This window comes from Mesoplodon mirus, assembly GCF_964341445.2.
Source record: "Mesoplodon mirus genome assembly, chromosome: 17".
In the NCBI taxonomy this organism is placed as follows: domain Eukaryota; kingdom Metazoa; phylum Chordata; class Mammalia; order Artiodactyla; family Ziphiidae; genus Mesoplodon; species Mesoplodon mirus.
Window position 1 is genome coordinate 23,551,590 of NC_138993.1, and position 14,019 is coordinate 23,565,608.

Below are 14,019 nucleotides of genomic sequence, written 5' to 3' on the forward strand. Positions count from 1 at the left end.
ACCCAGGTATGTGGGGAGTTTCTTGCCTTTTGGGAGGTCTGAGGTCTTCTGCCAGCGTTCAGTAGGAGTTGTTCCACATGTAGATATATTTCTGAGGTATTTGTGGGGAGGAAGGTGATCTCCATGTCTTACTCTTCCGCCATCTTGAAGCTCTTCCTTTCATCATAATTTTGTGTTCCATTGGTTCAGACTGAAAAATAGTAACTGCTTTTTGTCTTCTGTAATCTCAATACAATTTAGCTAAAAAGAGAAGAATATATAAGAATCAAGAGGGAAGCTGAAGAAGCCGAAATCCAAAAAATGAAGGCAGTTCAGAGAGAAAAGGTAAGACATTGGAGAGAATGGTGAGTCAGCATTTACTGAGGGCTTCTGATGGGCCAGGTTCTCTCTAGACACTGTTCATATACAAAGTGTTTAATCCTCACAAGAGCCTGTGAAGTGTATAATATTCTTATTACCCAAGTTTTCAAATGAAACTGACAGAGGATTAGATAACTTGACCAAGGACTCGTAGCCAGTAAACAGAAGTAGGGTTTGAATCCAGTCTGACTGATGTCAGAGCTAGAGTTCTTTGTCATCACACTCTCGCCTCCCAGGTAAGTGATCAAAGGAGTAGCTGTGTATTTGGCCAGAAGGCACAGCAGTTGGTAACAATGGCCACCAGTGGTACACCATCATATTTATATCCAAATATTGAATTTTCCAGGGTGAGTGTTAAATAGGTGAACATACCTCTCTCACTGATAAAGAAAAAGCATGCATTTACATTTCAGTATTAGTGATATGATCTATTTCAAACCTCAAACTGATGTTTTTAGTTTTGATACTCTTTCAGGGGATTGGGGGGAAGAATCTTTTAAAAATGATCATCTGCTAGAGAAGGAAGAATGTACTGTTCTTCTATCCCCATTCCCCCCCCCCACTCCTGCTCCCATTCCCCACAAAGTCCTAAGCTGTAGTAGGTTTTAAGTGTTGGAGGTCTGGGGGCAAGAGGTTGAATCACCGATGACCAAGTTATGACATCTGCTGCAGGTTTATGTCATGAAAACACAATTCTTTTTCTTGCTGTCTGTATCTCTCTTCATCCTTCTCTTTTTTTCCTCTTAAAGATTGAGTGTTGGTCAAAATTTAAACCTGGTTACCAAGCAATAGATATTTTTACTAGAATTAATGAAGCCCAAAGCTGGTGGCTTGTGGAATGTGCAAGAGTGTTAGTCTTTTCTTTCCCCGAGGAGCTCTCTACCTGGCTGGGGAGCAAACTAAGTCTTTCTTGCCAGGTGTCCTGTTGTGCTGTGTGACCTTGGACAGGCCCCTACCCCTCTCTGAACTGTTCCTATAAAATGAGTCTGTAAGCCCCACCTCCTTGTCTCTCAAGGCTGGGAACATGTGTAGATGTAGAGATGCTACATCTGTAGAGATGCTACATCTGTAAAGATGTAGGCTCTGGGGTAGAGATAAGATTGGACTTACACATGAGGAATTGAAATGCTGGAGGTATAAAAAAAAAGAGTATAGGCACTTTGTTTACTAAATTTGATTCAGCAGCTCACTTCCAAGTCATCATCTATTATACCTTCGTTGAAAAAATTCTCATAATAACTTTTTAAAACCTTTCTCTCTCTTTCTACCTCTCTGTTCCTCACTCTTTTCCATTCAACCCCACCCCTGCCCCATTTTTTCTTTCAAAGGAAGGTTCACACTTCAGTCTTGTGATTGTAGAGAAGGTATTCCCTTTATATAGCATAATCATTCTGTATTTCAGGTTCAACTAAGAAAATCATCAAATCTAATTAAGGGGCTTGCAGATCCTAAAGAATTGTGTTGTAAACTCATCCTAAAAGTGATTTATTAGTTGTCATTTAATACCCATAAATGGCTGGCTTGTGGGTCATTTATAGCTCATTTTTTCTTTGGTCAAATTATGTATACTATTCAGAAATGTTAGTGGCTGAAACAGTTTTCTTTAACATTGAGTAAAAGCAGCATTCCCTCCTTTTCCAAGTTATACTGTAACATCAGATGTACAGAAATCATTAACTACAGAAGCCTTAACTGGGTTGGCTTTTCTAACATGACAAGTGTAATGATTATTGGTATAAATTTGTCCAAAAGTGAGAGATGGGGAGAGGGAGTTGCTACGTATAGATCCATCCCATTCAAAATGTGGTCCTTGAACCAGCAGCCTTGATATCACTTATTAGACATACAGAATCTCAAATCCCACCCCAGACCTTCTGAAACAGAACCTGCATTTTAACAAGCTCCCCAGGTGATTCTTGTACACATACTGGTTTGAGGAGCATTAATCTAAATTGCCTTACAAGAGAAGGAGCAGCCCACTCTGGTCCTTCCACAGACTTGATTTCTCTGGCTAATTGGCCCGGACTGCCACCCTGACCTAGCTCTCCCTGTTGTATATAAATCTGTTGCTTTTCATACCAGATGTGAGCCCATTTAATAGCTTATGTCATATAAAAGAAAAGTGGACATTAGCCACCTAGAAATGGCATACTTCACATTGCCAGTGTGAAAATGGCCAAGGGAAGCGATAATGGCTGTGCTTATGGAGCATTTATTCCTTAAAATGCACAGCAAACACACACATGGACACCAGCTTACAAAATATCACCGTCCCCCTTAGGCACATGGCTGCTGTCCAGGAGCTGTGAGCCAAGTCAAATCCAAGAGCCTATTGCCACCCGAGAACCTCTAACTTGGCCTCTTGGTCTTAATCCCCCTTGACCTTCATTTTGTCCTCTCCCAGGAGGGGTCACCAGGGAACACTGGGTCTCTTTCTGATTGGTCACCACCTGTGTGTGAGTGAGGGGAGAGTAAACTGTACTCCCTGCCAGCACATATGGATCCTTAATACGCACAAAGGTATGAAAGGCAGCCAGCTCTTTAGCCTCTGATCATGTCAATGGGATCCAGGAAGAGTTAATCCTGTGGGTTAAGGGGAACTTTGGAGAGGCCACTGGGACGCTTCAGTTAAACTTGTATTCCCTACATTAGAGTATGTTGATGTTATGTATTCTTCCAGTGGTGTACTGGGGCCTCCTTGTCCTGGCTCATGAGAGTGGATTGTTCTATTTTGTGGGCTAGCGGACTTCATGTTGGTAGACTGAAACTGACCATGAGGAGTATTTTCACCACAGAAATCAGTAAATGCTACAAATCAACCTCCCCTCCTCCTCCCTGCTAAAGCTGGTTGTTAAGCTTATCAGCACACCACTGCTTTGCCCGAAAGGAAAGAGGTCCTCCTTTCACTGCCTCCGCCCCCCGCCCCGCCACATTCCCAAACCAAGCTTCAGAGGGCTTGGCAGCGAGGGCAAGGATTTTATGAATTATCTGGCACATTATGTGTCTGATACTTACTGATTTAAAAATAGATTACAACCCATGTGGTAGGCAGAAAAATGCCCCCTCCCCTCCTCTTCCACATTCTAATCCCTGGAACCTAGGGAGATGTTCTGTTACATGGCAAAGGGGAGCTAAGTTTGCAGGTGGAATTAAGGTTGCTCATCAACTTACTTTCAAGTAGAGAGAGTGTATCCTGCATTTTTCAGGTGGGTCCAGTGTTATCATAAGGGTCCTTAACTTGGAAGAGGGAGAGAGAAGATTGAGAGCATGAAGAGATGGAGCAGTAGAAAGACTGAGCCTGCCATTGTTGGCTTGAAGTAGAGAAAGGCCATTGGATAAAAGAGACTAAACCTATGGGTAGGAGCTACAAAACCATAACTGTGGTACCCCTAACTCCTACACTGAACAAATAGATGACTGACATCTTAGGATAGCAGAGCATGCAAACAGAAGATGTGATTCTGGAAATAGAGTGCATATTGTAGGGGTAGAAAGAAGTAAAGTCCCTGCTGTAGTCTTTGGAGGGGACTCATATTGCTAGCTACCTAAAAGCCTTGTGGACATAACAGCTGCTACTGGTACTGGAGTCTGCCAATTTCCCTCAACATCAGTATATTATTTTAGCCCTGTTAGACCCGTTTTGGACTTCTGACCTCCAGAACTGTAAGATTATTAACAAATTTATGTTGTTTTAAGCTATTAAGTTCATGCAATAGAAAACTAATACAACTCATGTGGTTTTAATGTGTATTAATTTTTCTTCCTGGAGATCTGTATGGCAGAGTCATAATTTGATTTTTTTCCAGACTTTCATAATGCCCACAAACTTAAAAAATAAAAATCTCCAATTCCATGTCAAAGACCCTCCCTACCTCCTGGATTCATCTTATTCTGCCTTTGATCCTCATATGTTTGAAATCATATTATATAGGGCTATATAGTTTACAAATTCTTTCATTTGATTCTCCCAACCTCTTAGGGTATTATTATTAATATTATTATTATTATTATTATTATTTCTAGGAAACAAGTACTAGCGAGGGCTAACAGTTTAAAAACAGTTTTAGGAATAAAACTCAACATCAAGGAAATTATTTCAGTATTGTTTTTATAAACTGGGAAAAGTTTCCATTTCTTAAAACTTTCAAGGAACAAAACAAAACTTTCAAGTATTTCCCAGAAATATGGTTCCTACATCATGCATTTCTTTGTGGATGAGCTGGTGTGGGCATTAAGCCTCTGGTTGTTGGAATGCAGTAGGGTCCCATTAATTGACCCCATTAATTAATCCTGTAATGTTGGGATGTTAATTATATCTCTGAAATGCAGATGTAGTACTAAAAGGGTAAGCTGTAAGCTTCTTTATGTTTCACTTTCCTTAGCTGTAAAATGGGTATAATAATATAATAATGGGACTGGTGGGACTAAAGGATACAATAGGTGCAAATCTCTTTGTACAATGGGTAGCACTAAGTAAGCAGTGAAAAAGGGTGCCCTGACCTAATTATACATGTAAAGAAGTGCCCTAATTCATTTGACTATACTATTATTTCAACCTCTTGTGTGGAAGGCAGAGAGGATTTTTATTTTACACATGAATTGGATTGGTTTAATTTATTTCTAAGTTAAATAAACCCACATGAACTGGGTTGCTGGAGAAAAAACACACTGGCTCTTCCTGTCACACGAGATTGCTGGGCTTCCCTCCCAGCTGGGTCTTTAACAATTCCTAGTGCACAGAACTTTCCTTTGCAGGCTAGGCTCATCTCTAATTACCGACATCTTCCTCCTTTCACATTCTTCTTATCCTCACCTCTCGTTTTCAGCACATGACCTCATTTCCCACCTTCTAGTGAATAAAGACCACAAGGCTGGAAGCACCTATATTTTTCTGTTTCCTTACTCTTCCTTTGCTGTTTCTGCCCCCGTCTCGTCTCAGCAGGAATAAGAAAGTGCTCTTCCTTGTTGCTATGATGGACTCTCCCACCCGTGCTTCCCATCCCATCTTTCCTCCATCTCCCCGGGAACATTGCTGCTCCATCCGTTAACCCTCCTTTTCTCCTGTATCTTGCTTTCTTTCTTTTTTTTTTTTTTTTTTTGCGGTACGCGGGCCTCTCACTGTTGTGGCCTTTCCTGTTGCAGAGCACAGGCTCCGGACGCGCAGGCTCAGCGGCCATGGCTCATGGGCCCAGCAGCTCCGCGGCATGTGGGATCCTCCCGGACCGGGGTATGAACCTGTGTCCCCTGCACTGGCAGGCGGACTCTCAACCACTGCGCCACCAGGGAAGCCCTCTCCTGTAGCTTTCTTGTTGTTTCTGTTTTTCTCTCTTGGGGTATAATCATACTGAAATCTCTCATCTTAAAAACAAAGTGTCTCTGTTCTGGTTTGCTTTCAACTCCTCCCCCCCAAGCATCACAGCTCAGCTTCTTGAAAGCCTTTTCTACCACAGTGGGGTTCCTACATGCCAGTATGTAGACTGACTCCTTATAAATCACCTGAACAAAAAAAAAAAAAAAAAAAAAAAATCTCTGTTTTAAACAAAGTTCCCCAGGTGATGCTGAGCTCAGCTAGCTTAGAAACTTACCTTCTTTGAGTCCTCACCTTCACCTGTTGCTTGGTGGGCTGAGTTTGACTTCTGTCTCTAGTAATTCACTGGTATTTATCTAGCCAAGAATGACTAATGAGCTCTTAGTTGAAAAACCCAGTGGAGACTCTTCAGTTCCTAACTTATCTAAACTGTTTGTAATATTGTAACTATTAAATAGTACTTTGTCCTACACCTCTGGATTTCATCCGGATCCTTTTCCTCTGCTTGTTTTTCTGTTATTGGTGTTCTATCCAGGTCCCATCCATTCATCTTCTCTCATTTCCCTGTGCCTATGTCACCATATTCTTAGGTGAAAGCCCCCGCATTTCCATGCCTGTGGATTTTGCTTGTGCTGATGATTTCTGAAATCCACATCTCCAGACCATATTCCTGAATCCCAGAACCATATATTTTACTGTATGCTTGATATATCTTTCTAGATGTGCCACGGTTTATCTCAAATCCAGTAGGTTCAAAACTGACCTCATATTCATTCTGATGCTCTTAAGTGATAGTCACCAGTAATCTTCCCCCCTTTTTTGACTCATTCTCTATTAATATAGCCTACCTCCTACTGTTTCTTTCTACTCTCCTATTTCTGTCCCCGACATTTTTCTAGGATTTGTCCTTTCTTTTCTGTCCCTGTTGTCTTAATTTGGGACTCATAATTTGGCCTGGATTACTGTGAGAACCACACCCTTGGTTTTTATATTTGTGGTCCTTTCTGTGGCTTATCCTTCGTGTTGCTTTCAGGGTGAGCTGCTTACTATCCTGCTTAAAATAACATAATGGCTCATCATTGCCTTTAATGAAGTCCAAACTCCTTTACTTGGCATATAAATTTCTTTATAATTGCCTCTTCCTACTTTCTCAACCTTGTCCTCCATGCGTCTCACCACATATCCCTTTGAATTTATCCACAAGCTTCTTGGGGTTTCCTGAACTGGCATATTCTCTTGTGCCTTTCTATATTGAAAATATTGTATGTTATAGGAATGCCCTTTTCCTATTCAGGGCCACTACTATCCCATCATTGTCTTTGTGCAAATTAGAAACAGATTCTTCATCCAGGCAGTTATGTGGGTGCTCAGATTGGTGACAGATGGTACTTTTGTGAGAAATAGAAAAAGACACCTCTGTTGTGCTGAAACACCCCATGCTGGGATGCAAGCCTTGGTAAGCTGAATGCTGCCTCTATTTCAGCCTTTTTCACCTCTCTGCTAGGCCCCTGGGCAGTAAGAAACCATACAATGGAGTGCAGTAGCCTTGCTCCCATCACCTCCTTTTCCTCCTGGAAAGTTCTTGCTTAAGATTGGTCTCTATCTAGAATTTCTACCTCTCATTAGACCCATGGTTCTTATCCTTTTATTTGGTCATCAGCCCCTAGGGAAATCTGAAGAAAGCTATGGACTCACACTCCATAAAAATAAGCATACTCCTATCAGACAGCTTATTCATGAACCCGAGGTTAGAAACCATATTCCAAATTTTATTCAAATTTTGGCTAACCTTAACCCTAACCCTAACCCTAACCCAGGATGGGGTCTTCCCACATAGAAGGCACTGAATGAATGTCTGTGGAACTGTTGAAAGCATTTCCCAATTGCCCACTTCTGTGCTTTTTCTTTGTATTCATATTACATATTTGCAAACCTCTATTCCCTAATATATTTTACACACTGCCATCATGGCTTTCTTGTCTGTGTTCCCAACTAGCTTCTGAAATTTTCCAGAGTAGGCACTGTCTGTTTTTATTCCCAGCATCTAACAGAACATAGTACTGAGCATATAATAGGCATTTGATAAATGTTTGTTGAATACATGAGATTCAGTGATATTAAATGATTTGTTTAAGGTCACTCAGTGATGGTGGACCTAGAACTCATTCCATATTTTTTCTTCTGGACCTCATATTCTTAGATCTTTTATATTATGTATTTGTATATGTGTAAGTATGGTTGGGTGATTCCTTAACTCACTGTTAAATGGAAAGAAATAAGTAGTCTGACTAAATCTAAGTATTTGGATTAGTATACTAAAACAGCTACCACAGTGGTAGGTATTGAATACTTAAATACTCCAGTATTTTGCAAAATACTTCTCCATCAACTCTTGAGGGATAAACAGACCTTTGTTGGATAGAATTTAGCTACTGAGTAACTGTTTTTGTAAGTTGAGTCCAATGATAATCTGTTAGTGAAGAGATGAAATCCATGTTCCAATTTCTGACCTTGCTAAAGGAACCCAGCCCTGGTCTCTAAATGCTTGTGTGATTTTCTCACTGTTCTCTACGTAGCATTCCTAATCCTGGTTTAATCAATATTTACTGCTTGCTTCCTTGCTGTCTTTTACCTCGTGGCCCCCTTTTGTTCCCCCAGAGATGTGGGGAACTCATCACAATTGACTACTTTTGGTCTCGTGAGTCAGGATTTTTTTCTAGATTGAGATCATGTTTATTCAGTTGTACAATTTTCTGTTAGTTTGCTTCCTAGAACTGTGATTCATTAATAATCCAATTGCCTTGTATTATAACTGAATTACAACTGCATTGTATTACAATTCTCTTGGATTGTAGTAAATTTCCTTTATGTTTTTTCTGAAACTGAAATCATCCATTTTACCTTTCAAAATGGGATGAGTAAATAGTTCTGTGTGAATGAAGGCTTTCATGGAAATGAACAATATGAACAGTTTTTTCCTCTCTTTGGAAGATGGAGCTAAACTTATGTTAGAGTTTGGAAGTGATGATTTCCATTATTCCCTTTTCACAGGTCTTCCTGAGGGACAAGTCCATTTTTTTTTTTTTTTTTTAAAGCAAATCCAGCTGCTTGACTTCTCCCTTGGATTCAATTAAAACTTCAAGTCTCTCCTGTGTTGTAGTACTTGTTTCAACTGCCCATTAAATTTGTTGTCTAGGAAGTCTACTTGTTTTTCACAGGCAAATTAAAAAATAATGACAGCTGTATCATAGTAAAAAAAATAAGTGTTTCTGGGTTATTAAGTTGGATTAAAATATGCCAGAGCCATGGTGACAGTAATATCAAATGTGAAGTTCTTTATCTCTAGACTCTCCAAACAACTAATTTAAAAAATGAGAGGATTCTTCTATGCAAGTGGATGGGTTTTTTTGGACATTTGCTGTTCAGTCTCTCAACAGCTTTAAGTATCTGATTCTAAGTCAGAAGGGAATTGAATTGGCTTATTGAAAATCTTTTCCTGAATGCTTTATTGTAATGTGGAGATATATATGTAGTATCAACTATTTAACCATTTATATATATACACATATTTTGTATCATCTATTTAATCATTTATTATAATTTTAATTTAACATGATTGGTGTGGAAATTTCATGTTTTCCTTAGAACATTTTGAAAACATTGCTTAAGATGTAAATGTTGCTATCATCTGAACTAAGGTAAAAATGTGAAATACTGATTCTGTGATTATACCAACCAAGTTGGAAGAGGGGAGCCATGGAAAGAACTTGGAGCTCCTGGCTTTCAGTGTAGGGCACATGCGTTGTGAGAGGGTTATCACCTTGGAAGCCCTGGTAGGTACCATATTGGACTACTGAGGCCACTTGAGCCTAAAGATTTTGGACCTTGGGGAACTTTAACATCATGATTCTGCTTAAAGCTTTCCTAATAGATTATACTTTGATACTTGAAATTTCAGAGCAATAAACTAGAGGAGAAAAAGAGACTTCAAGAAAACCTCAGAAGAGAAGCTTTTAGAGAACATCAGCAATGGTAAATTTATATTTTCAGAACTTTGTACCTTTTATAGACATATTGTTCATTGTGCTTTTAAATTATAGGTGATAGTAACTATTCAAAACATCTGGTGTTGGATTGTTGACTATTAATTATGTAATTGAACTCTAGAAGTGAGGTTCTAAGTTTGGAGATATCTATACTCATTAAAGTATTCTTTAGTAGTCAACAGATTTGAAAGAATACTGCCAAATTTGAGAAATTCCCCATTCTAAATAACTTGGAGGGCTTGCTTTTTGGTGAACCAGGTTACTTTTGATTATGAAGACTTCCAAAACACCAATATAAGGAAGATGTTGTTTGAAAGAAGTACCCAAGCAGAATCTAAACTAACGAGGGATTTACCTAATGGACTGAGGACTTATATTTTTGTAAACAAGAAGTGAGAAGTAATTTCACAATTATCAGCAAAGCTCCCAATTGGTGGTCATACACCAAGGTACTTTTTCCAGTATGACTTGTGAATTACAGCAGCTAACATGTATGAGGCAACTACTATGTGCTTTATAATGTAGATAATCTACTCTCTTATACAAGCTTTAAAGATAAGTTTGTGTTCCAGCTCTAAGTAGGTAGGTTACTTGCACACTGCTTAAAAGAATAGACAAAACCAAAGAACCATATTTCTGTCCCTAGGTTAATTCCAAATATGGGAGAATTAAAACCAAGCAGATTTGGGTTCAAAATCCTAGCTCCATTCTTCAGCTGTGACCTTGGACAAACTACTAAACCTCTTTAAAGCTTAGTTTTTCTAAAAAAAATTAGGGTTGGTAATATCTCTCCCATCGGCCATTTGTCAGGATTAAATAAAATATCTTATATAGGGCTTCCCTGGTGGTGCAGTGGTTAAGAATCCACCTGCCAATGCAGGGGACATGGGTTTGAGCCCTGGTCTGGGAAGATACCACATGCCATGGAGCAACTAAGCCTGTGCGCCACAACTACTGAGCCTGTGCTCTAGAGCCGGCGAGCCATGATTACTGAGCCCGCATGCCACAACTACTGAAGCCTGCGGCCCTAGAGCCCATGCTCTGCAACAAGAGAAGCCACCACCATGAGAAGCCCATGCACCGCAACAAAGATCCAATGCAGCCAAAAATAAATATAAATAAAATAAATTTATTTTTAAAATCTTATTAAAAATTTATTAAAAAAATAAATGGTATATAAGTGACTGAATTTCATGGGGACTTGATATGTAACTTCTTAACAGAGGTTCTTGTTGAATGGGATCAGACAGCTTATTTTCTAGAGACTGTTTAGAGATTTCTGGTTCCACCAGAACTAGTCATCAGCCTCCCACTTTCTGATGGACTGTACTGACTGCCTCCTCTTATCTATTCCCGTCGTTATACCTCATTTGTAGAATTTAAGATCATTCTGATGTTGGGGTGAGCATATGTGACACCTTAAGGTGTGTTCCTCTTCCAAGTACAGCATCGTCTGGTTTTCTCATTCCGCTGAGATTCTCCTGCCTCTACTGTAAGCAACAGCTCTTTGCTTTAAGACTCAGAGGTTGGAATGTAAAAGAAGTTTCTCAGCACTTCACTTTGCCCATTAGCAAGTTGGGTACCTGGCCTCCGCTACCCAGACCAGGAAAAGAGTGGAGATAGAATGGGGTTGGGTGGAAGTGCTAATGAATGATGTTATCTTTCCCCACTTTTGTTCTAAGGCAGACATGGGGGCAAGGAAGCTGGTGTGAAGCTAAACACCAGGAGAAGTTGGCTGTCTTAGAGAGAGATAGAGGGCGGCAGGCAGTAGATTAAGGGTTAAGGTATTATTGCCTCTCCCTTCTTTGGTAGAGAATGGATGAGAGTTGATTTCTCGGCCAATCAGAGGAGTTGAATGCCCCCAAATGCCATGGGGGCATTTGTAGCCTGGAGACACAATAAGAACAAATGTATTTATCTTGTGGCATCCTTGTTTACACTGGAAAAGGGAAGACCTGCTTACCAATGAGGGGTCTTAGGTACAGGACTGGGAAGTTGAACAAGTCCATCCTCTGGGGAGTTTTAAACATGATAAAGTGAAGGATGAGAGATTCCTGGAGTTTTAAAGGATGTGGGAGATTGTGTCATCAAACCTTTTTTTTTTCTAGTCCTCCAGCTTCTTGAGTTTGTGTTTTACTGAATACTAGAGATCATCGTTTTTCTGTAAAGAAAGAAGAGTTCTACCCTCAAGCACCTCACACACTATCAGTGAAGCTGAATTCAATTACATGCACATTTCACTCTTGATCTTTCTTCTGCTTATCATAAAAGTCCCAGTTAACCAAGAAAAAGAGAAGTTGGCTAAAAATGAGAAGTATCTCAAATTGATTGTTAAAGCCTATTGAGAAACACAAGAAGAAGTATATGTGTGTGTTTTTTAAATGTATTTTGTTTTGAAGTACTTTTGAAATTAAAAGACCAATAGCTAATGAAATGAATGACCATTATATAGCTAGAAATATGAAAGAAACTTCTTGTATAAGATGGATCCTCTGTATAACAAGCCTTTATCATATTTTCTTAGAATCAGTTTATGGTGGAAGAATTGTATAGGAGAGCTATTAGAAATTTTTTAACATCTTTATTGGAATATAATTGCTTTACAATGGTGTGTTAGTTTCTGCTGTATAACATTTAATTTTTATTTATTTATTTTTGGCTGCGTTGGGTCTCTGTTGCTGCGCGCAGGCTTTCCCTAGTTGCAGCGAGCAGGAGCTACTCTTCATTGCGGTGCGTGGGCTTCTCATTGTGGTGGCTTCTCTTGTTGTGGAGCACGGGCTCTAGGCTCGCGGGCTCAGTAGTTGTGGCTCACGGGCTTTAGAGTGCAGGCTCAGTAGTTGTGGCTCATGGGCTTAGCTGCTCTGCGGCATGTGGGATCTTCCTGGACCAGGGCTCAAACCCATGTCCCCTGCATTGGCAGGCAGATTCTTAACCACTGCGCCACCAGAGAAGTCCGAGAGCTCTTAGAATTTTAACAGCACAAAGTTTTCACTAGACCAACCAGGCTGTTCCCTATTCCATCCCCTTCACCAAAAAATTAGATTCTCCTGAAGCTGTCAAACTAAGGATCACAGAATAGAAATGCAAATAAGGAATTCTTTCAATGCTGTGATATGTGTGTTTCAAATAGCAGACTAGGAGGGGTGTTCTTTGCTTTGTTTTGTTTTCTGTAGAGAAGGGCAACCATGGACTTGAGCAGACTGTAAATCCAAGTTGCTGGAGAAAAAGCTCATGATATCATCCTGGGGCACCACCATGAGAATCTTAATGTATTCTTTCTTACCACCTTGTTCCTGACTTCGTTCATTTGCTTCTGATTATTTTTAGTGTTGTCAGTTATTTAGCTAACAGGCAGAAAACTAGGCTTTTATTGACATCCAGAGGGACTCTCCTGAGTGTAATAGTGAAAGCAGTTTATTGAATGCCTGTGGGGTTGCTTTCTAATTGTACGCATTAATCTGCCCGAGCAAGCTGGTGGAAAATACACAAGCAGATTGCATGTGCAGATGGAGCACACGGGATGGTTTTTATGAAAAGACCTCTGGAATGTACTTCTGCAGTACTGTCTTTTCCTTAAAAATCAAATGACTGTGACTATTTCAATTGGCGGCTGAGAACAGACCAGATTAATGGTGCATCAAGTCTGCTACTCTGGCTGGGGACAGACTTGAATTTCACAGTGTAGAGTTAGTTCTAGGATTCTTGAGCATGAAGGTGAAGGGTAGAAATAGACTTCTAACCTTGGCATAGTTTTCACCATTATTTTACTCTGTCATTCTTTACTACTTATAAAAAGACAAATGTGATTTTTCAGGATGGCCTTTTTAATTAGTCAATATTACTGGTAGATTTGAGGATTTGAAGTAACAGTTAATAAACCTTTGTGTGTGTGTGTGTGTGTGTGTGTTTTGTTATAATCAAAGAAAGGATGTTGTGATTTAGATTATTTAAATTTCAGCATTTGAAATTTAAATGGTAATTTATTTTGAGTCATAGTCATCTTTCTCACAATGTGGTTTTTGGATGGATGTCGAGACGGATTTGAACTTTGAGCCCATGTAATGAGTTCTGGGTGTTAGGGTAAGATGTGAATGGGGCAATCAGATGCATTTTGGGTGCAGGTGTTAGGAAAAACAATGTTCTCTTAAGGATTTGCTGGAGAGGTGAGAATTGGGTATATTTTAAGCATTTACAATTTTAACTCATATCTAATAATCATTTAAGCTAATAGGTTGTACATTTGTATAGTTTTAAAAATATACAAAGTTCTTGGCTCTTTTAAATGTTATTTCAAAGTAATAAGCT

The 14,019-nt window shown here is 39.6% G+C and overlaps 1 protein-coding gene across 3 annotated transcripts in view; it reads left to right on the top strand.

Annotated features, from left to right (window-relative positions):
• The window catches only part of EPSTI1 (epithelial stromal interaction 1), a gene marked incomplete at its 3' end in the record, with an annotated part of 102,983 nt that overhangs the window by 29,634 nt on the left and 59,330 nt on the right, over window positions 1-14,019 (top strand). For all 3 annotated transcript variants that reach the window (XM_082601925.1, XM_082601926.1, XM_082601924.1), the window contains exons 5-6: window positions 241-324; window positions 9,627-9,700. In XM_082601925.1, the coding sequence (XP_082458051.1) occupies window positions 241-324; window positions 9,627-9,700 (158 nt within the window). The remainder of the gene's footprint in view (window positions 1-240; window positions 325-9,626; window positions 9,701-14,019) is intronic.